The sequence below is a fragment of the Panthera onca genome, chromosome A1 (genome assembly GCF_046562875.1).
Source record: "Panthera onca isolate mPanOnc1 chromosome A1, mPanOnc1 haplotype 2, whole genome shotgun sequence".
NCBI classification, from domain to species: Eukaryota; Metazoa; Chordata; class Mammalia; order Carnivora; family Felidae; genus Panthera; species Panthera onca.
The window spans coordinates 226574648-226600370 of NC_138339.1; the positions used below are offsets into that span (position 1 = coordinate 226574648).

Sequence of the window (25723 nt, forward strand, 5' to 3'; positions counted from 1 at the left end):
TGCTTTCAATTCTCCTAAAAATTTTTAATGTTTATTTTTATTTTTGAGTGGGGGTGGAGTGTAGAGAGAGAGGGAGACACAGAATCCAAAGCAGACTCCAGGCTTTGAGCTGTCAGCAGCACAGAGTCTGGCACAGGGCCGGCCCGAAATCATGAACCGTGAGATCATGACCTGAGCTGAAGTCAGACGCTCAACCAATTGAGCCACCCAGACACCCCTCAATTCTTATAGATACACACCCAGAAGGAGAATTGCTGATTCATGTGATAATTCTATTTCCAATATTTTGAGGAACTGCCATGCTGTTTTCCATACTGGCTACACAATTTTACATTTCCACCAAGAGTGTGCAAGGTTTTCAGTTTCTCCACATCCTTGACAACATTTTATTTTCTGGGTTTTTCATAGTAGCCATCCTAAGGGGTGTGAGGTGATACCTTGTGGCTTTAATATGCTCCTTTTTAAATTGCTTATGTTTTTCTTGCTGAATTGTAGTAGTTCTTTATATATTCTCAATATTAAACCTTCAATAGATTTGGTTTGTAAATATTTTCTCCCTGTTTGTATGCTGCCTTTTTACACTATTGATTGTGTCCTTTGGTACACAAAAGATTCTAAATTTGATGAAGTCTAATTTATCTATTTTTACTTTGGTTCCCTGTGCTTTTGGTGTCATATCTAAGAAACCATCGCCAAATCCAGTAACATGGAGTTTTATCTTTATGTTTTCTTCTAAAAGTTTTATAGTTTTAGGTCTTAAATTTAGGTCTTTGATCTGTTTAAATTTTTGTACATGGTGTAAGGTTAAGGGCTCAACTTCATTCATTCATATATGGACATCAGGTTTTCACAACATGATTTGTTGACAAGACTGTCCTTTCTCCAACTGAATGGTCTTGGAATCCACGTTGAAAATTATTTGATCATGTATGCAAGGGTTCATTTCTGGGCCAGAGATTCTATCCCATTGGTCTATGAGTCTGTGTTTAGGCCAGTACCATACTCTTTGATTACTGTAGCTTTGTAATAAGCTTTGAAATCAGGAAGAAGGAAACCTCCAACTTTGTTTGTTCTCAAGACTGTTTTGGCTAATTGGGGCTCCCTGAGATTCCATCTTCATATTAGTATAGATTTTGCTATTTTTCAATAAGCACCACTGGAATTTTGAGAGAGACTACATTAAATCTGTAGATTGTGGGTAATATTGACATCTTAGCAATATTAGTCTTCCCATAAACATGGGCTATGGGCTGTCTCTCCAATTATTTGTTTCTTCTTTTATTTCTCTCATCAGTGTTTTATAGTTTTCAGTATATAAGGCTTTCTTTTTAGGTCGTTGGTTAAGTTTATTCCTAAATATTTTACTCTTTTTTATGTGATTGTAAATTGAATTGTTTTCTTAATTTCCTTCTTGTATTTTTCAATGTTCATTTATAGGACTACAACTGATTTTTGAAGTGTTGATTTTGTATTGTGTTGAATTCATTAACAAATATTTTGTAGAATATCTAGGATTTTCTACATATAAGGTCATGTAATATACAAACAGATAATTTTACTTTTTCCTTTCCAATTTTGATGCTTTTTTTAAAAACAAATTTAATGTTTATCTTTGAGAGAGAGAGAGAGAGAGAGACAGAGCATGAGCAGGGGAGGGGCAGAGAGAGGGAGACACAGAATCCGAAGCAGGCTCCAGGCTCTGAGCTGTCAGTACAGAGCCCAATGGGAGGCTCAAACCCATGAACTGCGAGATCATGACCTGAATCAAAGTTGGATGTTTAACCGACCCAGCCACCCAGGTGCCCCTGATGCCTTTTCTTTCTTTAACATAATTACTCTTACTAAAACTTCCAGTGCTATGTTGCATAGAAGTGGTTAAAGTGGGCATCCCTATCTTGCTCTTGATCTTGAAGGAAAAGCTTTCATTTTTTTTTGCCATTAAGCATGTTAGCTTTTAATTTTTTTATATATGGCCTATATTATGCTGAGTTAGTTTTCCCCTCTTCCTAGTTTAAGTGTTTTTATCATAAAAGGCTGTTGAATTGGTTAAATCATTTTTCTGCATCAATTGGGATGATTGTAGGTTTTTTCTTTTCCTTCCTTCTATTAATGTGGTGTCTTTCATTTATATCGGTTTTCCTATGTGAACCATCCTTGTGTTCTAGGAATACATCACTCTTGGTCATATGTATAATCCTTTTTAATATGCTGCTGACTTTGATTTGCTAATATTTTGATGAGGATTTCTGCATCAGTTTTTATAAAGGATTTGGGCCTGAATTTTCTTTTAATGTTTTTGTCTGGTCTCAGTGTCAGGGAAATGCTGGCCTCATATAGTAAGTTTGAAGGTATTCACTTCTCTTCAATTTCAGTGTTTTAGAAAATTTTGAGAAGATCTGGTGGATCTGGTGGTATATATTTTTTTGAGTTTGTTTCTTTTTAATTATTATTTTTATGAGAATGTTAAAGAATGGTACATATTGATAGCATTTTATTCTCTCAGCAATGAACATACATTTTCTATAAAAGAATTTCATGTATTTGCCTCACCATAAAAATCACCTGGCAACCTGATGAAAAAATATATATCCATTCTTTCCTCATGGAGATTTTGATTCAGTAAGTCTAGGGTAAGCCCTATGCTTTTATATCACACCAGGAGATTCCAATGATCAGACAACATTCTATATATGATGCTTTTTATTGGCTGCTTAAGATTTAATTATGTAGGTATTTCACAATTTAACTTATAGTTATCTGCTTATAGATTGGGAGTTTTAATGATATTTTATTTTTTTAATTTTTGTTTTTTAAATTAAATACCAGTTCATTAACATATAGTGTAACAATGATTTCAGGAGTAGAAATTGGTGATTCATCACTTACATATAACACCAGTGAACTGGTGGTATTCTTAAACATTTGAGGTAAAAGTCTCTTTTGTCTTATATTACTATATCTACCTCTGTTCTGTTTTGGTTACTATTTGCATGGAATATCTTTTTTCCACTCTTTCATCTTCTATCTGTGTATGTGTGCTGAGATTTAAAATGAATCTCTTGTAGACAGCATTTAATTGAATCATTTTTCTTTGTAAATCATTCAATCTATGTCTTTTGATTGGAGCATTTAATAAACTTAACTTTTTAAGTAATTACTGATAGGGAAGAACTTACTATTGTCATTTTGCAAATTGTGCTCTGTCTGTTTTAAAGCATTTTGGTACCTCATTTGCTCCCTTACTGCCTTTCTTTGTGTTTAACTTTTTTTAATGATGTGCTTTAATCCCCTTTTCAATTATTTTGCACAAATTCTATACATATTTTCTTTTTATTTATTTTGAGACAGAGAATGAATGTGCCTGATCTGTTTAGCTCAGGCCACTACCACACCTTTACAATTATAACAGCTTGTTCATCTTTAAAATTATGTTGGTTTTTTTCAACCTCCATTCAACTACAGAAATTTAAGAGAAAAACTCATCAAATTCCATGAAAATAACTTGAGATTTTTTGAAAATAATTTTTTATTGAAAGTGATGGATTATCATGGACAGAAATTACTTCTTTGTGATATCATCTTCCTACCATGAACGTGATATAGTCAGGGTTACTTATGTCTTTAATGTCAATAAAAGCTTCTTATAACTTTCTCCTTCGAGAACATTAAAATGCTTCTGTAAAATACAACACAGATAAATAAAATGCATAAAACACAGATTAAGAATTATTTTAAAATGAACATCATTAAAACCACTACATAGCTGAAGAAACAGACTTTTGCCAAGTATCCCAGAAGCCCTCCATGCATCTTGTGTTATTCTCCTTCCTTTTAACAAATCATTATCTAATTTTTATGATAATCACTTTGATTTTTCTTTTTAAAGCTTATGACCCAAAAATGATAGTTATAGCTATAAACAATTCAGTTTTATTAATTTTTTGAGATATCTTTTAATGCTCTTTTAAGCTACAGATCCCCTCTATCACTTTTTTCTCTATATAAATTATTTTGAAGGAACCAAGATATTTATTGTATAGAATTTCCACCAGTGTTAATTTTGACAGCAGAATTCTTATGGTGTAGTTTAACATATTGGGTATATAATCTCAATCAGATTTAGCTTTACTTCATTCATTCATTCATCCATTCATTCGGTCACTCAGTCAGTCTTGATGGATGATAGAGCTTTCTCCCATCCAGTTATCTATTTGTCTCTCCTTCTGTGATGTTAGCAGCAATTGATGCTAAGGTCTATTAATTTCCTAGGGGATGCTAAATGTTAATGACCTAACCCAAAAATCTATCACTTATCAGATATATTTATATTTCTGTAAAAGAAGACTTCCCTCATTAATGATTGGATAACGTAAATGATATAACTTACAAAGGAATAACAAGACAAATTTTTCCCTTTATTGATCAGTTTTCAAAATAACGAATTGGCTCCCTATCTTCTAAATTCAACCAAGTCATTTTAAAAATCAGTCTTACAACTTACATATTTAACATATCCATGCATTTGGATGCACTGCAGTTATTATACCTACTGATGTTGAAAATGCCCCATGTTTGGCCAATAAGAGTGTCTTCAAGTTAGGTCCTGAGTACTTTTGACAGTGTTTGATATTTTCCTTGGTTTTGGTATCACCAAATGTTGCAGGCAAATCATGAACATTTACTGATCTAGCCTTGGCATCACTCATTTCTCCAAAAACTGGTTTCTTTCAGTGGTAAATGATATTTCAAGACTACAATCTAGAATCCAGATGTACTCTCTGCTACTAACTTGTCATTGTTCCTAGGCAAAACAGTAGACAGAACTAGAGTACATATATGAATGTGTGTCTGTTTGTGTGTGTGTGTGTGTGTGTGCATGCAGATAATAATTTAGCTTTTATAATATCCCATTCAAATTCAAAACTAATGAGAGATTTAATGAGAATCTTAATTTTCAGGCACACAAGATAAAATAATTACAATATCAACAATTATTAATTGGTTTTATATAACATTATGTAACAGTTTTATTAAAAAATATCAGTAATGCCACCACAAATATTATTGTCCTCCTCCTTTTTTCAGTTTTCAGGGCATAAAGCCATTATATACTACTATAACTCTCTCCCATATAACTAAATTAGTTCAGTTAGTTGTCTAAACACATGTATACTTGATGGTTATCATGGGTTATCATGTTTACACTCTCCAGTCACTTAGGTTGCCTGATACTTATTCTACAGTAGATTCTTCAGGAGAGCCTAATAGGAATAATGTTCCCTGAATTCTTTCATTGTAACAGTTTATCTGTTTATCTTTCATACATGAAAGCCAGTTTGGCTGCCATTTTCATTCCTAGAGTATCTTAAATATCCTACCCCATTTTCTTCTGGTAGAAAATATGTCTATCAAAAATTATGATGACAATTTGATTCTCTTTCCCCAAGTTAATTTGTATTTTTATCTAGATGCCTGAGATTATTTTTCTTTTTCTTTAAAATTCATTAATTTTATTACACTGTGTCTCAGTGTTGGTCATTTGAGTAATTTTCTCAGATATTCAGTGTGCTTTTTAAATATATCTCTCTTTTTTATCTCTCTTTTTTTCAAATTCCAGGAGTTTCCTTGAATTATGGTCTTATTATGTTGCTATTCTTTTATTTGGTTTCTTCTTTGGAAACTCATTTATATTTATATTTATATTTATATTTATATTTATATTTATATATATTAAGTAATCTAAATCTGTCCTTTTCACTCTCATCTTTTCCATTCCATTTAGTAATTTTTTTTAATATTTATTATTTCTCCTTTTTTACCTTATATTACTCTTACAGACTTAACTGTTGAATCTATACACTTCTTTATTTCTTCTAATTTAACCTTTATTTCTAAAATAATTTTTCTTTATTTCAAATTATTTCCTAAGTTCTATAACCACATTTGTAAGATTCTCTAATTCTTTAAATTCTGATATAAATTGTTCTTTCATATCCTGTATCATTTTCTGATGTCTTTTTAGCTCATTTAAAAACTTTTCATCTGTTTTCTGTCCTGCTTTCATGGGCTGAGAGGGTATTATTCTACTTATTCTCATTTTTCTTGTTGTAATTTGTGGGATTAGGATACTTTTTGTTGGTTATTTTATGTGAAATTAACTTACCCAAACTCTTAGAATAGCTTTTTTTTTTTTTTTTTTTCCTCTTCAGGTTCTAGAGATCCCTCTTCTGTTTGTTTTCATGTCATTTAAAAAAAATATGACAGTGTACTTTCTGACATCTATTAGCTCTGCTTATCTTCCCCATTTTTTAAAATTTATATTGAGAGTGAGAGAGAGAGAGAGAGAGAGAGAGAGAGAGAGAGAAAGGTGGGGGAGGGGGGGGAGGGGCAAAGAGAGAGGGAGAGAAAATCCCAGGCAGGCTCTGCACTCAGTGCAGAGACTGATGCAGGGTTCCATCTCACAAGCTGAGCTGAAGTCAAGAGTCAGACATTCAACTGACTCTGCCACCTAGGTGCCCTGGTGTTCCCCAGTTTTATGAAGACTTTCTCTTTGTCTCTCTTGCCCTTCTGTTGCTCCATTTGGGTTCTATTCATAGTAGTTTCTTCTCCTTGTGGGACTTTGTCTTGGAAGATAACTCAGGTTGGTTAATTTCTCATGGGGCCTACACGGCTCAGCCCCTTACGTTGTTAACATGGAACCCCTCAACTCATCTGCTATTACAGTGTGTAAAAACCCTCTCTATTCTAGCTGCTGGGTTTTAGCCCTCTGGGTTTTCCAGTGAGTGTTCGTAGACCAGTTTCCTCAGATGCTGTCTTGTTTCCCACCACTTTCTACCATGCCTCTGCTGATCCATGTGTTATCCTGTAGGTGTTGTGTCTCAACCCGGTCATATTTTAGAGTTCAGTGGGATACGTTGTCACCTAGTTTTGTTGTAAATGTTCACCTGTCGTTGTAATTATTTTTTCAAAGCCTAGGGTTCTGTCTGTTTTTCATGGAGGAATTCAGGGTTATTTAAAAAGCATGCCCCCCATTGCCACCTACACTGAATTTGTCATGTTCATTTTTTTTTTATTATTGCCATTTTAAAATAACTTCTGAACAGATATTTTAATCTATAATTTTTGAATTAAACATATGCAAGTTTTTCTAATTATTTGGCCATACTCTTACTATGAATGATTCAAGGGTGATATGGGCTTCTTGATCAGGATCATTCTTTTTATAATAACATTTCAGTGATGTTCTCCTTTGGTAGAGTGAAAATTACAGGCTATTTTTTTTAAAGTGTTAGTCTTGGAAATTTAAATATTCTGCAGTATTATATGACTTAACAGAATATTCACTTATGTCACTAAAAGAGTAACAGACGCTTTAGTGTAACATTTTCTGCACTGCTACCATCTCTTTCTGAGATGTTTCAACCTCTACATAGAGCTTCTAAAAGAGGCAGCCTATAGATTACATCCAACCTCACCCTTCTCATCCACCCCAATCTTAACTGATATTAATAGAGTATAAATAGAGCATAATAGAGATATTATGAGATAGAGAGCATATAGGCATAGAGAGCAAGGTCTAATCTGCTTCCTGACAGTCAGCCCCCAATGTACAACTGGACCTACACCTTTAAATCCAAACTCTAAGAGAAGCCACACTGTTCCTGTGAAGTGTATCCTCCATCAGTGCAGCAAGTCAAATAAATATAACAATTTTGGACTAACAGTTGTTTTGCCTCCTTGAGCTGGTGGATTTTGATACTTGCCTATATATCTACTCTAATTTTTATGCATTAGTTCACAGATTTAAAAGCTGTAATTATTCTTATATAAAGTTCACTAAGTTCTAAATAACTGCTATCTTCAAAAATCCTTAATTATTTCCAAGAGAAACACAGGAAAGGTATATAAAAATAGCTACTGTCAATGAGTGACCTTAAAAGGTAAGAACTACACTGAGTACTCTAGAATCATTCAATAGTAATTTAACACAGGTTGACTAAAAAAAGTGATAGATAAGATCATTGAAAGACACTATTTTAGCTTGTATTTTAAAGGACACAGACAATGTAAAATACCAATGACTAATTATTCTATAAAAAACCAAATGAATACAAGTATAAATTAACAATGAATATAAAACAACAAAGATGCAATTCAAATAAATTCTTATTTGAAATTAAGAATAATTGCCTTCCCTTTTCATAGCATTCAAGTATCTTCAGTTACCTAAACCCAACTTTGTTCCTACCACTCAGATATATATGACAAAGTCAAAGCAACGAGATTTAGTCATCATAAGCACTCTTTTTGAAGTCAATGGCTAGCATAAAGGTATTTTTATCATGTAAATCTCCTGAGTCCTTTACAATAGTTTGATAGTTTTTCTTCTCAGAGGAGAGGAAGTGTTTCAAATTAGGGAAAGAAGGGAAATGGAGGAGAGTGGGAAAAAAAAAGAATGATCTAGAGTACATGTTCAAGAATGAGAACATGAAAGGGCATGTATTTCAGAGACCGGGGTGGAAAGCAAGAATACACCTTGGATGAGCATAGCAGCTCATTCGTGACTGTGGATGACTGATCAATACGGAGAATTCTTATTATAGAACACAACATTTTATCTGTCTTACCACCTTATTTTCAAAACTCACCTCTTCCAGAAATTATTAGTAACAAAAATAATTTTCTAGTCAAGTGTAGAGAAAATACTGAATATTATTAGCTAGGCAATGTAACATAAGCAATAAGATACTTCCTATTTATAAGTGAGGAATGATTTTATTAAAATTATATAAATAAAACAACACAGGATTACAGAATAGAGGACATTAATAAGAAGCTGGATGCAAAGGATGATAACAATTTGGAGGAAAGAAAAAAGGAAAGAGATCCAATGCAGAAGACATAGTTGTACAAACACAAGGAAATGTGATATTGTGTAACTTGTTTTCAATAATTAATGTTTTCTATAGCAAGAGAATGGAGACTAGTTGAGTCTGAAAAGGAAAGTTGTAACTAAATTGTGAGAGATATAGAATGTTGTTCTGTTATACAGCAGATATTTCTAGGTTTTTGGAATGTATAGTTTGGCAGAAATTTGGAGGACATATCCTAAGTGTGTCAACTTTCTATTTAAAAAAATAAAAATTAAACCTAAAATTCTAACATTTGCTATATTGTACTAAGTTAAGTAATGTTAACACAAAAAAGAATATGAACATAACATCTACATACTTTTAAAAAATATGATAAACTCTGGATGCCAAAAAGTTAGAACATAAAATTGTATTCTGCCAGATGAAAACAAGGTGAACTTTCAATATATACCTTGTTCCAATGTTTCATTTTTAGCATAGTTATTTTTTAAAAATCCAAGAGGCATGTTCTTAATACTCTTTCAGAGTACTCAATTCAGAGTATTTTTGGTAAACTTAGGGAAGCCCAAGAAAAACAGCTCTCAGTTACCTACCCAGCCCTTTCTTCTACCTTCTTTCTGCAGCACTGGAAGAAATAAAAAAACAGACCAGGTGTCTGATCATGGCAAATTCTGGGAAGGGGCTACGTATGTGGGGTCTTGTCTGATCAACATAAAGCAGTTAATAGTTATCTGGCTGTAATTCCTTAGAGCTTAAAATTGTCACAAACCGTCACTGAGGAACCAGGAATGTGAGTCTTAACAACTTAAAATAATTCCTTCTTTGCTTTGGCTGCTGGAAAACTTAGTGCTGATTTGTGTTCCAGTTTTAATAACACGACAGGACCCATGCTAACATTTCTAAATTTATTCTCCATTTATTTTAGCATTTTGACCACTATTTATATATTCTTGTATAAGTTTGCCAAATCATTTTTGGAAAAGACATATACAAATACAGAAGAAAGACTTCAAGTGAATGAGGAAACATTTAAGATTTATTTTTTCAATAATGTTTATTGATTTTTTTTTCTTATTGTAAAGTAACACATGTTATGGGGTCATTACACTAAATATTCTCTCAGTCTAGAATGTTTTTCTAGTAAGGTGTATGACTCACCTCCTGTAAGTCTTTGCTTAAATGTAATTTTTACCACTGGTCTATTTAAAATTATATAGCATGTTAGATACGATAAATGCTACGTTAAAGGATATGTCCAACACAGGGTTTGGGATGATAAAAATGGCAGGGTCAAGTTGCGGTTTATTTAATAAATCACCCTCTTTAAAACTGCAACCTGACCCTGCTGTTTTTATCATCCCAAACCCGTGTTGGACTTATCCTTTAACGTAGCATCTACCACCTTCTAACATGCTATATAAATTTATTTATTGTGTTTATTGTTTATCTAAGTGTCCTCTCCTTGATGGAATATAAACTCAAGGCAGGGAATATTTTTTTAATTAAGGTGTGTTTTGTTGTTGTTTTATTAAAGTATCGTTGGCACGCAGCGTTAGATTAGTTTCAGGTGTGCAACATAGTGATTCAACAACTTCGTATGTTATGCTATGCTCACCGTCTGTCACCATCCAACACTATTATAATACTTCTCACTGTATTCCCTATGCTGTAACTTTTCATCCCTGTGACTTATTCATTCCATAACTGGAAGCCTGTGTCTGCCACTCCCATTTTGCCCATCTCCCCACCCCTCTCCTCTTTGGTCACCAAGAGTCTGTTCTCTGTATTTATGGGTCTGTTTCTGCTTTTGTTTGTTTGTTCACTTGCTTTCTTTTGTAGATTCCACATCTTCATCTGTGATATGCGAATATATTGTAAGTACCTAAGAAAATGCTTGGCCTAGAACAAGAACTCAGTGTTTTGTTTTTTTTTTTAAATGAATAGCTCACCCATGTGTCACTGTTCTAAGACATTCTATAGGCATTATATAATTTAATTCTCACAAGAACCCTGTGAGGGAGGTGCTATCACTGACTACATTTTACAGAAAGGATGTAACTTTCTAAGTTACTTTCTAAGCTAACCGAGTCAAGTTATTAACTATTACTGCCTCTCTTGTGTAAAAGCAGTTGAGACAATGATAGAACAGTCACAGGAAAATGACAGTAAATAGAAAGTGAAAAGCAAAAGGATATATACGCAAGGCTGCTAAATCCAAGGAATAGTACCTACGGCCATTATGTCCTCACAGGATCATCTAGATATTGAGATTACCCCTTTCTGAAGCTCATGAATATTTATAAAACAAACTTGTTAAAGAAGTAAGGCTTCAGGAAACCATATTTTCAAAGCTGCTCTCCTAATACAGGTGCATTAATTAAATCTTCACAACAATTAATTTATCTGCTTTCCCTCCTCACTCCACTGAAGCTGCTGTTGAGTAAAAGACAACGACTTCATCAACTCCAGGTTAAGTGTTTCTTTACATTTTCTCCGTGAAGAATTGTCACATTACAAACGTTAGGGGAGTAAGAAGTCACTTACAGAAGCACGGCTCTTACAGAGAGTGCTGCATAGTACACACACCGTCTAACGAAGGCTACACCGCACCCCAGGTAGACTAGGATTGTAAGAGCCAGAGTCTCCTAGTCCAACACTTTTTCACAGTTCTCCATTCTGTTATTAGCACTGACTGTGAAAACATGTTATTCTTAAAAAATGAATGAGAAGAAAGCATACAGGAGTATCGTATTCGAATTTGTGGAAGCAATGTCTTTACGTTCTTTTGGCAATAAATATTCCTCCAGAAGTACAAATTACGTCATGATTAAGAGATACATTATAGGAAACTAAAATAATTAGAATAGAGAGAAATCATACCTTCTATCAATAGCTCTTGTCCATGACTGCCAAGAAGTGTACGAGATAGGAATGGGGCAAAGTCTACAAAAATTTCACGAAGAAGAGGAGCAACTTTTTCTAAAGCTCTTTCAAGTTTTGCAGTGATGCTGTTGAAATTAAGACATAAAGACTAGTAAATATAATTCAATATAAAAAGTCAAATAAAGTTTACTTCTAAATTAAAATCTTGAAAAATCACGAAAATACAATTCTAACCCATGGAATCGTACCAGTTTCAGTAGAAGGGACACCCTGTACGGTTTCACATCAGACATAAGGCTACTCTGAAGACTTCAGCTAACGTGGAATGACTATTCTGTGAAAAGCTGTTGGGATTGTGTCACCTGCAAGAGCCATAGACTCTGCTCGTAGCTCTAAGGAGCTTCAAGAAAAGTTGTTCTTCTATGTCTTCTGTGACTTATCCTTCTATCTATGAAAGAGAGCTGTTTTGAACACCCCCTACAGGGATCGTTATGTCGGTTACAAAGAATTAACCTTTGTTCGCAAGAGTTACCTAAAAATTCCCTGGAAGGCTAGACTAATCACGCAGGAACTAGAATCCTCTGTAATACAACTAAATTGCTGTGCTAAAGTAGGCATTTTCCACCTCATAAGCCCATTTACTTTTAGTTATTGATCCCTGTAATATGATTTATATTATTTCATTAAATTATACGGCCTTATATAAACACTATTTGGCATTCTTAAAAATACTTTAAGTAGTGTATGTAAAAAAAGAACAGAGGTAAAGAAAATAATTCTGCTCAAGCAAATAAATAATCTGGTAACATCTAACTATCTGTCTTAGAAGTAAGTGCTCTGAAGTAAGACTGCTTGGACTAGAATGCTGGTTCTGCGGCGACCTAGGGGAGCGTGGGACATTAAGACTTCCTTTGCCTACAAAATGAAGATGACTGTAGCACGACTGGTGAGGATTAAATGAGCTAAGGCATGTAAAGTGCACAGAAAAGTACCCGGCACACTGCGAGAGGTCAGTCACGGTAGCTCTTATAACAACTACTTTGAATACAACAAAACTATATTTACTCTTACAAAATGTGGCTCTGACTTAAAAAAACAAAGTCACTATAATAATACAATGGTAGATGAACACACACTGTTCTACATCGAAGACATCTACGGCCAAAAATTGAACAATGCTTCAAAATAAAAGTTCAGCCACAAAGCTAAGTAACGTTTTGGCTACGTATGAGGAAAAACATAAATGCCAAAAGGGTTATTAATCACAGAATAATTTTCCATATATCACTAATACTTAAAACTAAAGAACTGCGTTGTGAAATGATTAAATAGGGATAAGGGAATAGACAGGATTCCTTCTTTCTTAACCTGGAAATAGCATGATCTGATTCATTTGTGTACTCAAAGCCTCACCATTAGCACTTCTATTTGACTTTTTCTTCTCTTATTTGGATGAACAGCTTTAGACAAAAAAACTCAGAAAACTGGTGTGAGCACTTCCACAAAGACTATTCTGGAGGAACAACTCGCGGCAAGAAAGGGACTCGGGTGCAGCTGCGAAGACTTGCCGGAGATAAACAGAATTTTCAATATTCTCCCTTACTCCGTTATTCCTGAACCTAGAACCTTCTTTTAACCCAATGGTTCTCAAACGTTCGTGTAGATTAGAATCATCTGCAATGCTGGTTAAACAGACTCCTAGAACCCCCTCCCCCTAACTTCTGATTCAGCAGGTTTGGGTGTACTGTGAGAATTTGCACCTCTGACACATTCTCAGGTCGCTTGCTACTGCTGATCCAGGAAACGCACTCGGAGGATAAGTGTTTCAGTGAGAAGATTGACTACTAGTAAATTAGAATAAAATAGCTAGCAAAGAGAAGGCTACCTGAAGTCCTAAAATAATCACAGTAAGTTATGTCTGGCTTTAGTGAATATAGATGGACAGAGCTCCTTTTTCAGGTCTATTTAATTCATTCCTTCTTATCTCCAGGATCACGTCCTATGACTTCCCAGCTAAAGTAATCCCATCCTTTAAGGAAAGATGAGTAAGAATGAGAAGAGCAAACCTATGAAAAGGAGAAAAATCCAGATGCTGTTGTTTGCTTCTGTACTTGAATTCTGAGTGAAGCATGAATATTTTTATTTAAGATTAATTAATGAGAGTGAAATTACTTTAGAAAAATTTTAGATGTATAAAGGTCCACATCAGTTATATTATCATAATATACTATTGTGTAATTAAATCCAGGTGTATTTTTTCCCTAGTTTATGACTTTTTCCCATAATTTATGGGTTTATGTATGATTTAGAAGCATCAGAATTGCAACAATAGTCTTCTAAGCGATTAAGTTACAGATCAAATAGAAACTTCAATTAATCTAAGCAAATATTTACATGAGTGTGTATACATATGTACTAATTATCTTAAGGGTAATGGATAAAAACAGACATTTCTCAGTGAGTGAATCCCTACAATAGGATTTTTTAAAAAGTGTTTTTAAGCATTTATTCATTTCTGAGAGGCAGAGACAGAGCACAAGGGTGAAGGGGCAGAGAGAGAGGGAGACACAGAATCCGAAGCAGGCTCCAGGCTCTGAGATGTCAGCATAGAGCATGAAGCAGGGCTCGAACCGATTGAGCCATGAGGTCATGACTTGAGCTGAAGTTGGAAGCTTAACTGACTGAGCCACCCAGGCACCTCCCCTCCGCAACCCCCGCAAAATAGGATTTTAATAAGCAACTAATTTCTTATAAAACTCAATAGAATATTAAATGATGCTCTTACATATCATCCTGTAACCATAATTTTAATTTTCTAATGAGGGACAAAGTAACATTTTACCCAGCAAGAGACCAAATGTTTTAAGTACATAAAATCGTCATTAAATAATACTGCCAGATAGCTCTATCAAACAACAAACTATGCTAAGTGGAAATGTTTCATCCTCACTTTTTTACAGTGAAGAAAATGGACAGGGTTTTGTTATTGTTGTCATTAAGAGTTACAGCTTCCTCACAATGTCTTTTAAAGGAAAGTAAACTTCAGATAAAGTTTAGAATTCTAGAAAATAATAATAATTCTTTCACTTAGGACACTGCTTATGTTGTGAGTTTGTTTGTTTGTTTATTTTGAGAATGAGAGAGATGCAGGGATGGGGGCTGCAGAGAGAAAGAATCCCAAGCAGGCTCTGCACTGTTACTGCAGAGCCTGATGCGGGGCTCGAGTTCATGAACCATGAGATCATTACCTGAGCTGAAACGAAGAGGTGGATGCTTAACTTACTGAGTCACCCAGGTGCCCTGTGAGTTTTATTTTAATAAACTCCTTTATGTTCGTGTCACTTCATAAAGTTATAATTCTTACTTTTAGTTTTAACTTCTGTATCTTCCTAGGTCCTTTTAGCATGTCATAAATATAATAAATACTTGATAATTTAATTTGGTACATTAAAATTCTTAAATTTCCTCACTTCTTACATCATAAAAAAGTTATGTATATAATAATAAAATCTAGAATGAAAGTAATTATGTAACTTTAAGTAATGTACAATAAAAGATACAACTCATATATAAAAGAAATTATTACACTAGTGAAATTTCACAACAGATTTCAGTATTCAAATGCTCCTATATAAATTAGGAAATATAGGCATAGGTAAGTGAAGTGATTTGCTTAAGTAAATTTACATAAAAAGGAAAGATTAGGAGAGTATTAATGAAGTAAAACCATAAGTTGTAAAGTTAAATTCTTAATCAGCTACATACTATGACTGGGAATCGACAAACATTGACTTTAAATATTTTGTTTAGTTTTCACTAAGTTTCTAATGTGAAATATAATTTAACATACTAGACAAGTGAAGAGTAAATGTGTCCTGAATCTTAGGTTCTGTAACCTTGTGACCTACTGGTAAACAGTTTTTTCCTCTATAACTTGCTAGGTTTATAGCAACTAATGAACACGTGAAGCTGAAAAAATTCTTGCCTACTTTATCTCCACATGGACTTCTAAATTAAAAAACTGACATTTTCTCCTTATTCTTTTTAAACAGAATCATACACATTTTCAAGTGCATGAGTACAGATTAAGAAAGAAGATGAAATTACAGAAGATTAAGAAATCGAATCTCAATAGAATTCTACCGCAAGGAAGGATTTCACTCTTTTATAAGGTAAATTGAATTCCAAACATGCATTTTTTTCAAGTTTTAAGAAATGTAATGCTGGGATGTCTTTAGATAGGTATAAAAGCTTTTTTACAGTGCATGTTTGTAAATTGTTAATTGCATGTGTCTTAGACAAAAAGAAAAAAAACAAACTGAATTGGAAATACTCCTCCTTTCTAGTGAACTAGTCCAATAAAATATAAAATTTAACTATGAAGTTCAGAAAATATGTCATTTATCTGAGACCACACAACAGACCTAGTGCTATAAAGAGTAAGGCTAATTGTCTTTTAAATAGGTGATATAAAAATGAAATAATAAAACTTTTCCTAGTAAATAATATTTTTAACACAAGAGTCGTATATGCTTCTGACTGGGGCAGCCAGTCACTCCTGGTTTTAGTGCTTTCCCACAGAATGACCTAGGTCCTCCCTTCCAATCGTCTCACTTTTCCTCAGACCAGTTCTCCCTTCCCACTTATAGGTGATGTGAAGAACATTCTTCAGTAAACCGCCTGTATACAGTGCTCTGAGAATATCTTTCCTGTGACTGTAGTCTGTTAATGGGTGCTGTTAGTATAGTACTTGGCTCACATAATATTTTTTGAAAATACAATTTGAAATATCATGAGTTAGAAATTCAAATTAAAAAAAGTAGAAAACTTCCACTTAAGATGCAGAGAGCTGGAAATGGTCACTCCCACACTGATCACAAGAAAAAGCCAGAAAATATATAGAATTATAGCACTTTTAGGATCTAGCAGATTGCTGAGATCGCAGGACAACCAATTAGCCTTGAAATCTGAAGAAAGACCAGACCCTTAAGAAGACAAGGGAGGGATGAAGAACTTGCTTCCTCGGGGCAGAGCCCAGGAAGAAGAAACGCTGGGTACTCCATAGACTGGTAAGAGGAAATCAGCTAACACTTTTAATAAGTTGATCGAGTCCAAGTGTGAGCTAATGTGAGAGAATGAATCTTCAGAGCTGCAAGCACAAGGGGAGCCTGCGGTAATTTGCAGGCTCTTGTCCACAAACCTCACCATTACTCATGAGAGAGACCGGGGGCAGCATGGAAGACTGAGAAAGTCCTTTCACCGCTGCAGGCTAAGCAAGGGAAGCGGTGACTGTTGTAGAAAAGACATAAAGCCCAGCCTGGACCTTCTTCTCTATAACCTCTGCGGAACAAAAGCCTTATCTGTCTTAGAACAGGGCGGCAAGACCGGTCACGTTCAGGGTACCAGAGAGAGCCTTTTGCAGCTAGAGAAAGGGAACAGAAAAAAAAAACTTTTCTGAGGGAGAGCAGGAAGTCCTGATATTTAGAGATTCTCCAACCACTTGCAAATGGGCAGGATCAGTAGCAAGTCCCATACACAAGACCCGGGGCAGCACTTGCCTAAAACCCAGTCTGGAGCAGAACAACAGGAAACAACCCATGCCCACCACAAACCAGGCTTGCAAGTACCCAGTACAGATACAGCAGACGACTGTTGTGGAGGGAACCTCTTTGAAATATAGGAAATATAGGATCGAAAGAAAGCCTTCAATAGGAACACTGAGTAAAACATTCTGACAAGTCAGCCTCTACATAAAGACAAGGTAAATGTAGTGAAATTTAAGGCATGAGTTGCAGTGAGAGTATTTAAAACAAGAAAACACAAACCTAGCTCAACTCCTGGGTAGAATAATTTAAGCTACAATAGGAGAGGCCTAGCATAAGAGGCAAGCCCTTTTCCAGGATAAATACCATGTCAGTTATGACTAATCTATAGATAATGTCCAGTTTTCAGCCAAGAAGTATAAGACATACAAAGAAGAAAAACTGACAAAGTCAGAATCACAAAAGGATAGGATCAGAATCACAGAGAAACCAGGTGTTGGAACTATCGGAGGATTTAAAATAACTGTTTAACATGTTGGGAGTTAACTAATACTTGAAAAGATAAGTCGATGTGCATAAACAGGGAATTTTAGCAAAGTAAGAAGCTGTAAAAAAGACACGATGATGGAAATACAAAAATAGAGAAAAAAGATAATGCGTTCAATGGGCTTATCAACAGATTCAATAAAGTTAAGGAAAGAATTAGCAAATTTGATGAAAGGCCAATTAAAAAAGGCATATTGAAATAAAAGGAGGAGATATATATATATAATGAAAGAAGAATACATATATTCTTTGAATGCAAGTGCATTCAAGAGCTGTGGAAGAGTATCAAATAGTCTATATAAATGTCATTAAAATTCCAGAAGAAAAATGTGGTATGCCAAATAATGGCTGCCCAAAGGTGCCTAAACCATAATCCCTGGAATTTGTGAGTCAGTTATGTTACATGGCAATAGGGACTCTAAAATGAAATTCACGCTTTACACACTGAGATAGGGACATTATCCTGGATTATGTAGGTGGGCCTAATGTAACCACAGGAGCCCTAAAAAAGCAGAAAACCCTCTTGGTGGCATCAGGGAGTTGTAGTAGAAGAGAAAGACGTAAAAGACATGTCAGAAGGTGAAGCCAGAGAGGTCCCAAGTGTGAGAAGAATGTGATACACTGTCACTGGTTCTGAATGAAGGGGTGATATGCAAGGACTAGAAAAAGGACTCTCTAGGAGCTAAGGACAGCCCTGAATGACAACTGGCAAATAAACAGGGCTGTTGTCCTACAGTGGCCCGGCGCTGAATTCTGCCAACAACCTGAATGAACCTGGTTTACTTCCAAAGCCTCCACAAGCAAGCAGCCCTGCAAATAGCAGGGTTTTCAATGTGACCTGTGCTGGACTTTTAATCTCCAGAACTGTGTCGTAATAAATGAGTATTGTTTTAAGCTGCTAAATTTGTGGCAATTGATTATGGTAGCAATAAAAAACTAATACAGGGAGAGAGAGAAAATCGGGCAGAAGAAATATGTTAAGAGATAATGAATAATAATTTTCCCAAAATGATTAAGTTCCTCAAACCATGGATGCAAGAAGCCCGGGAAAGGGGCGCCTGGGTGGCTCAGTCAGTTGGGCGTCCGACTTCAGCTCAGGTCATGATCTCACTGTCCGTGGGTTCGAGCCCCGCATCAGGCTCTGTGCTGACAGCTCAGAGCCTGGAGCCTGCTTCCGATTCTGTCTCCCTCTCTCTCTGCCCCTCCCCCGCTCAAGCTCTGTCTCTGTCTCTCTCAAAAATAAATAAACCTTAAAAAAAAAAAAAAAAGAATCCCAGGAAGCAAGCACAATAAAAATTAATTAATAACTTATATTTGTCATAATAAAATACTGAAACCCAAAAGTAGACAAAAATTTAAAGAAGGCTTTCAGAGAATAAAGACTCATCATGCAAAGAGGAAAAAGGAAAAAAATGACCTCACCAGGAAGAGGCAGGCCAGAAAACAGTGGCATGAAATCTATTTCAAATCCACTTTAAAAAAATGTTGGCCACAATTCTATTTCTGGCCAAAACAAACAAACAAACAAAAATATCTTTCAAAAATGAAGGCAGAGAAGAATTGTTCCAAAGAAACAAAAACTGAGACATCCATGTATATGCCTTGGAGTGCAAGAACTTTTTTTTTTTCATGTTTATTTATTTTTGTGAGAGAGGCAGAGACAGAATGCAAGCAGGGGAGGGCAGATAGAGAGAGACAGAATCGGAAGCAGGCTCCAGGCTCTGAGCTGTCTGCACAGAACCCGACGCAGGGCTCAAACTCAGACAGGGAGATCATGACCTGAGCCAAAGTCGGATGTTTAACCAACTGAGCCACCCAGACACCCCTGCAGTACAAGAACTTTTAAAGGAGGTTCTTCAAGAATAAGAAATATAATACCTGATGTAAACTTATGTTTCTACAAACATACTAAGAAGGCTAGAAATGATAAATAAGAGTAAATATTAAACTCATTTATTTTTAATTGTGCTAAAGATAATGCACTTTACACAGCAAAAAGAGTAGTGATGCATTGTTTCTTAAAAAGACATAGAAAGGTAAAATATGACAACATTAACATAAAGGATGACAGAGTAATTAAAAGTAAAGTAAAAGTAAACCATTATAAGAATCTTACACAACACATGAAAGAGTATAAAACTATTAAAGACTATAAAAATTTAGGGGTGCCTGGTGGCTCAGTCAGTTAAGCACCTGGTTCTAGATATCAGCTCACGTCATGATCTCATGGTCATGAAATCGAGCCCTGTGTCGAGCTTTGAGCTGACAGTGCAGAGCCTACTTGGGATTCTCTCTCTCTCTCTCTCTCTCTCTCTCTCTCTCTCTCTCTCTCTCTGCTCTTTCCCCGCTTGCTCTGTCTCTCAAATAAACATGAGAATAAAAAAATAAATAAAGACTGCAATAATTTAAGGATTTTTTTATTGTAAGCCTTGGCAGCTCCGAAAATATTTTAAAGCTGAATAAACAATAAGCCAATACTGGAGAGAAAAAAGAATGATACAAAAAATGCCCTATTAATCCAAGAGAAAGCAGAAATAGAAGGATAAAAAAAGTAAAAAAAGATGGGAAATAATAGTTTTTAGAAAACAAGTAGCAAGTTGATAGATATAAATGCAACTATATCAGTAATAACATTAAATGTAAAATATATTGTCATTGTCAAATTGACAATAAAAAAAAAAAAAAAGCTGGGTCCAATGACACATTATGAAAACCCTACTTTAAGAGTAAAAATATAGATAAGTTTAAAGAAAAGACAGGAAAGAGAAATGCCATTAAGACCCTAATATAAAAAGAGCCAGCGAAAGAGCTGAAGAGATTTTTATTAGATGAGATATTAGAATTTACATTATATTTGACTAATCTTTTGTATAGCTTGAAGATTATAAGAAAATCAAATTTGCCCATGATGTAATTAAGGGACAAAATAAATGGATACGGCATAATCTAGTTTAAAGTAGTGATTAAAAAATAAAACTAAGCTATTTCAATGCTTATACTCAATTTAATATATGGTAATAAACAAACTAGCTATATAAAAATAATTTGGATTTTCACTGTTACTAATTGGCTGATCTTCCTGCTGAGAACAGCTAAACAACTAGACAGAAACCAAACCAAAAGAAAAAATACCTCTTTAAGGGTAATGGAACATTAAGGCAGGGACCAAATATTTGATGATGATTCTTAAAAAGAAGAAATCCTAAAAGAGGTGATTTTGGCATTTGGGCCCCTTTTTCATATGGACATGGTTTAGAAGAAGCAGTTTAATGACTCAGCAGTTGAACAAACTTTTAACAAATTTATGGAGAAAAACTGAAGTTTAGGACCCACCAAAGACAGGGAGAACTTAGAAAAATCCTTATGATTCAAGTTGGAACCCTACAGAATTACACCCTAGAGTAGTGGTAAACCAGAAAAAAAGACTAAGCCCTATAACCTTGACTATATTATGTTATCTAGGATTGATAGTGCCTACCAGAAACAAATGTAATTTTTTTCTGGAAAAATCCACCATTTTGTACCTTTATAATCTCTCATATACCAGGTTCTTCACACTAGAATTAAAACAAATGACATTAGAAAAAAATGTATTATCCAATACTAACAGAAACACAAACTCATACATATAGTCCAAAAGCCCAATAATGAAACCAAGACTTGAAATACCTATGTCTCATATATTCATGCAAATTATAGACAAGATAGACAACTGGAAGAGAAAAACTACGAAAAAAATTAAATGGAAATTCTAGTACTTACTAATTTCAGAATCTAGATGATTAGAAACAACTACAGAGAGAATTAGTAAAGTGGACTAACTTTAAAAAATATACTCAGAATTAGAGAATGAGAAAGAATATATATAAATAGATAACAAATAAAGAAAATATCTGATATATGTATAATTCAAGTCCTAAGAAAAGAATGAGTGAGAAGCAAAATTTTAGGTGGTAATGGCTAAGAATTTTCCAGCTGCTGATGAAAGTCAACAAATTTGAGACTTGAGAAGCTCTTGCAAGCCCAAGCTAGATAAATACCAAGAAAAACCACAGAGCCTGAGTATACCACAGTTCAAATGGTAAACACCAAAGATAGAGACAATCTTAAAAGCAGGTAGCAATGGTGGGGAAGACAGGATAAGAGCATAGAAATAGCAGGAAGACTAAAAGTTTTCTGGGGTTTTTTTAAGGCAAAAAAGTAAAGAAAGCATAGAAAGAACAAAACCCAAAAACAGTTGAAGAATATTTTCAACGCAGTAAAAGAAAACAACTCCAACCTAAAATTTATACTGGCTCAAATTTGTTATTAAAAAAATTTAGGTAAATTTGAAAGGGTTTTAGTCAAATAAGAACTGAGAGAATTCATAAGTGGCAGGACTACATGAAATGAAATACTAAAAGGTGTTCTTCAAGATGAAGGAAAATGATACCAGATGGAAATCAGACTTTCAGAAAGTAATGATGAGCAACAAAAAATGATAACCATGTGGGTAAATCTAAATAGAGGTTGACTAACAAAATAGTAATTATGCTCTGTTATGGGGTTTAAAATTTTACATCCACACAAACATGTGTACAGGTGTACAAGTGTATTTGCAAAATTGGGGGTAAATGAAGTTAAACTATACTAAGATCTATGCATTGTCCTGGAAGACGACTTAGATAAACTAAGAATTAATGTTGCAATCTGGAGGATGACTACTTAAAACACTGTTTCTCAGAGTGTGTTCTCAGGACCAGCAGGATCAAGATCATCTAGTGTAATGGTTAATTTCATGTATCAACTTAACTGGATCATAGGGTATGCAGATATTTGGTCAAATATTTTTCTGGTGTGTCTGTAAGGGTGTTTCTGGATGAGATTAATATTTTGAATGGGAAGACTGACTAAAGCTGTAGACCTTCCTAATGTGGATAGGCCTCATCCATTCAGCTGAAGGCATGAATAGAACAAAAAGCTGAGTAAGAGACAGCTCCTCCTGCCTGACAGTTGGAGCAGGAACGCTGGTCTTTTCCAGCCTTTGGACTCAGACAAAAACATTGGCTCCTCTTGGGTTTTGAGCCTGCCAGCTTTCAGACTGGAACTTATAACATCAGTTTTTCTGGTTCTCAAGCCTTTAGACTTGGACTGGAAATATATAAATTGGCTTTTCTGAATCTCCAGCTTGCCAGGGCACTTCTCACACTCCAGAAATCCACTGAATCAGAACTCTGGGGTGGGACTCAGCAGTACATGTTTTAACAAGCCTTCCACGTAACTCTGTTGCAAGTTGGTGTTTATGAACCTCTGCACTAAGGAAAACTAGTAATAATAATGTATAACCCTCAACCTCACAGTTTCTTGTTACTTCTCTTTAGTGAATGTTTCTTCAACAATATGAATAAAGTTGATTAATCACTACCAAGACTAGAAAGGAAGGAAGGAAAGCAGCCAAAAAGAAAGCAGACTCAAATAATGAATATCAGGAATTGTTAGAAGGACTTTCTTACAGATGACAGGAATGTTAAAAAAAAAAAAAAACTATAGAATAGTATGAACTACTTTATGCCAACAGAACCTTCCAAAACTGACACAAGACAAAATAGAAAATCTGGGAAGAGCTGTAGCTATTGAATTGAAATTTTAATTTAAAAACATTCCCTAAAAAGGAGATAGACCAGGGGCACCTGGGTGGCTCAGTCGGTTGAGCGTCTGACTTCCACTCGGGTCATGATCTCACAACTCTGTGGGTTCAAGCCCTGCATCGGGCTCTGTGTTGACGGCTCGGAGCCTGGAGCCTGCTTCGGATTCTGTGTCTCCTTCTCTCTCTACCCCTAACCCACTTGCATTCTGTCTCTGTCTCAAAAATAAATAAACATTAAAAAAATTTTTTTAAGAAAAGGAGATAGACCAGAATCAGATGTCTTTGCTTGTGAAGTATGCAAATATTTTAGAAAAAAATAATAATCTTGCACAAACTCTTCAAAAGAGAAAAATTGCTTTTTCAAAGAAAAAGTTGATTTTTTTCTGGGAATTCAAGGTTTGTTTAACATTTAAAAAATAAATCAATCTAATAGACCACATTAGCAGAAAAAGGAGTATGAAAAAATTTGTTTAATTACAATAAAATTCAATACAGGTAAGTCACAGCAATTCTTGGCTAATTATAAACATAAGAGATGTCTTACATGTGACAAAAGTATCTATAGTAAATAGACAGGAGCATCATAATTAATGATGTTCAAAGCTTTCCATCTGAGATGAAGAAAACAATGCTTTTTCTAACTACTTTTACAGAAAATTGCAATGGAGGTAGTAGGTGGTACTAGAAGACAAGGAAAAGAAACAAAAAGATTTAAGGATTGTAACAGGGGATACAATCGCCAATATTCTAAGATGAAAAGACTACATACATATATATTCATTTAGAAAGAACTATAGATAGGGGCACCTGGGTGGCTCAGTCGGGTGAGCGTCCGACTTCAGCTCAGGTCATGATCTCATAGCTTGTGAGTTTGAACCCGGCATCAGGCTCTGTGCTGACAGCTCAGAGCCTGAGCCTGCTTCAGATTCTGTGTCTCCCTCTCTCTCTGTCCCTCTCCAGCTCATGCTTTGTCTCTATCTACCTCTCTCAAATATAAATAAACATTAAAAAGATTTTATTAAAACGAAAGAAGTAGAGATAAATAATTAGGAATAATAAGTAGCTAAATGTTTCAGGTTATTAGTTCAATATACCACAATGGATTATATATGCCAGCAAACAATTTAAAAATGCACTTTATAAAAGAAATAATTTATAGTTTAAAAATATCAAATTCCATTTTTCACCTCGGAGCAATAAGATGGTATAGAGTTACCTCCCACACTATTAACTAGAAAATTGTACAAAATACAGAGAACAATATCTTCAGAGAACACAGGTAGCACAAGACCATAAATCTTGAGGAAAGAAAAAAAAACAAAATGATTCCTACCATCATTCAGGTTTCCTGCAGGGAGGTATTTCCCCTATTAGGGCAATTATAGAATCCAGCAAGCATTCTGGGTTGACAAGACTAAAACTGTAGTTCAGGAAGGTCAAGGTGGATAGAATTTGGAGGACTTCCATCCAAGAGGAAAGAATTATAAAGAGAAACAGTTTCAATAATCTGAGTCTTCGGCTGAATAACAATCTATATGTGTGACACTTGAAAGCTCCGAAGGTTAGAATAGATCAAATCCAGAGGAAAGAACAATTATGAAGGAGCTATAACGCAAACATTTCCTAACAGCTCATACAGGGCTGAGAAGTGTCTGTGTTCCTTCCGGCCAGAATGGAGAGTCCTCATTAAATACACTGAGCATTCAGGAGAAATCCCAGCACACTTTCTAAGTGTGACAAAATTAGCCCAAGAATAAAGGCCCCTCTAGACTCTCTTTAAAATACCCTAAAAGCATGCCTCATGAGAAAGAATAAAGATTGGGAATAAAGAAAGATTTTGAATAAATCGTGCTGAACAACCATGGACAAAAATACAAACCTCAACATAAACCTCATACCTTATACAAAAATTAGCCGAAGATGAGTCACAGACTTAAAAGTAAAACTGTTTATGAAGTCATAGAATTTAATGGAAAACATGTAAGAAAAAAATTTTTAGGACTCAGAGGGGTGAAGAGTTCTTAGACATGACAACATGGTAAGTTAGACTACAATAAAAATGCAGTTTTTCTCTGCCAAAGACGCTATTAAAAGGATAAAATAAGAAGCCACAGTCCAGGAGTGGCTGGTGGCTCAGCTGCTTGAGCATCTGACTCTTGATTTTGGCTGAGGTCCCAGGGTTGTGGGATCGAGCCCTGCATTGGGCTCTATGTGGAGTGTGGGGCCTACTTAAGTTTCTCTCCCTCTGCCCC

The 25723-nt window shown here is 34.9% G+C and overlaps 1 protein-coding gene across 11 annotated transcripts in view; it reads right to left on the reverse strand.

The window, feature by feature from the left end:
* NBEA (neurobeachin) overlaps positions 1–25723 on the reverse strand; it is a 678106-nt gene that overhangs the window by 380639 nt on the left and 271744 nt on the right. For all 11 annotated transcript variants that reach the window (XM_078434421.2, XM_078434419.2, XM_078434413.2 and 8 more), the window contains one exon: positions 11754–11881. In XM_078434421.2, the coding sequence (XP_078290547.1) occupies positions 11754–11881 (128 nt within the window). The remainder of the gene's footprint in view (positions 1–11753; positions 11882–25723) is intronic.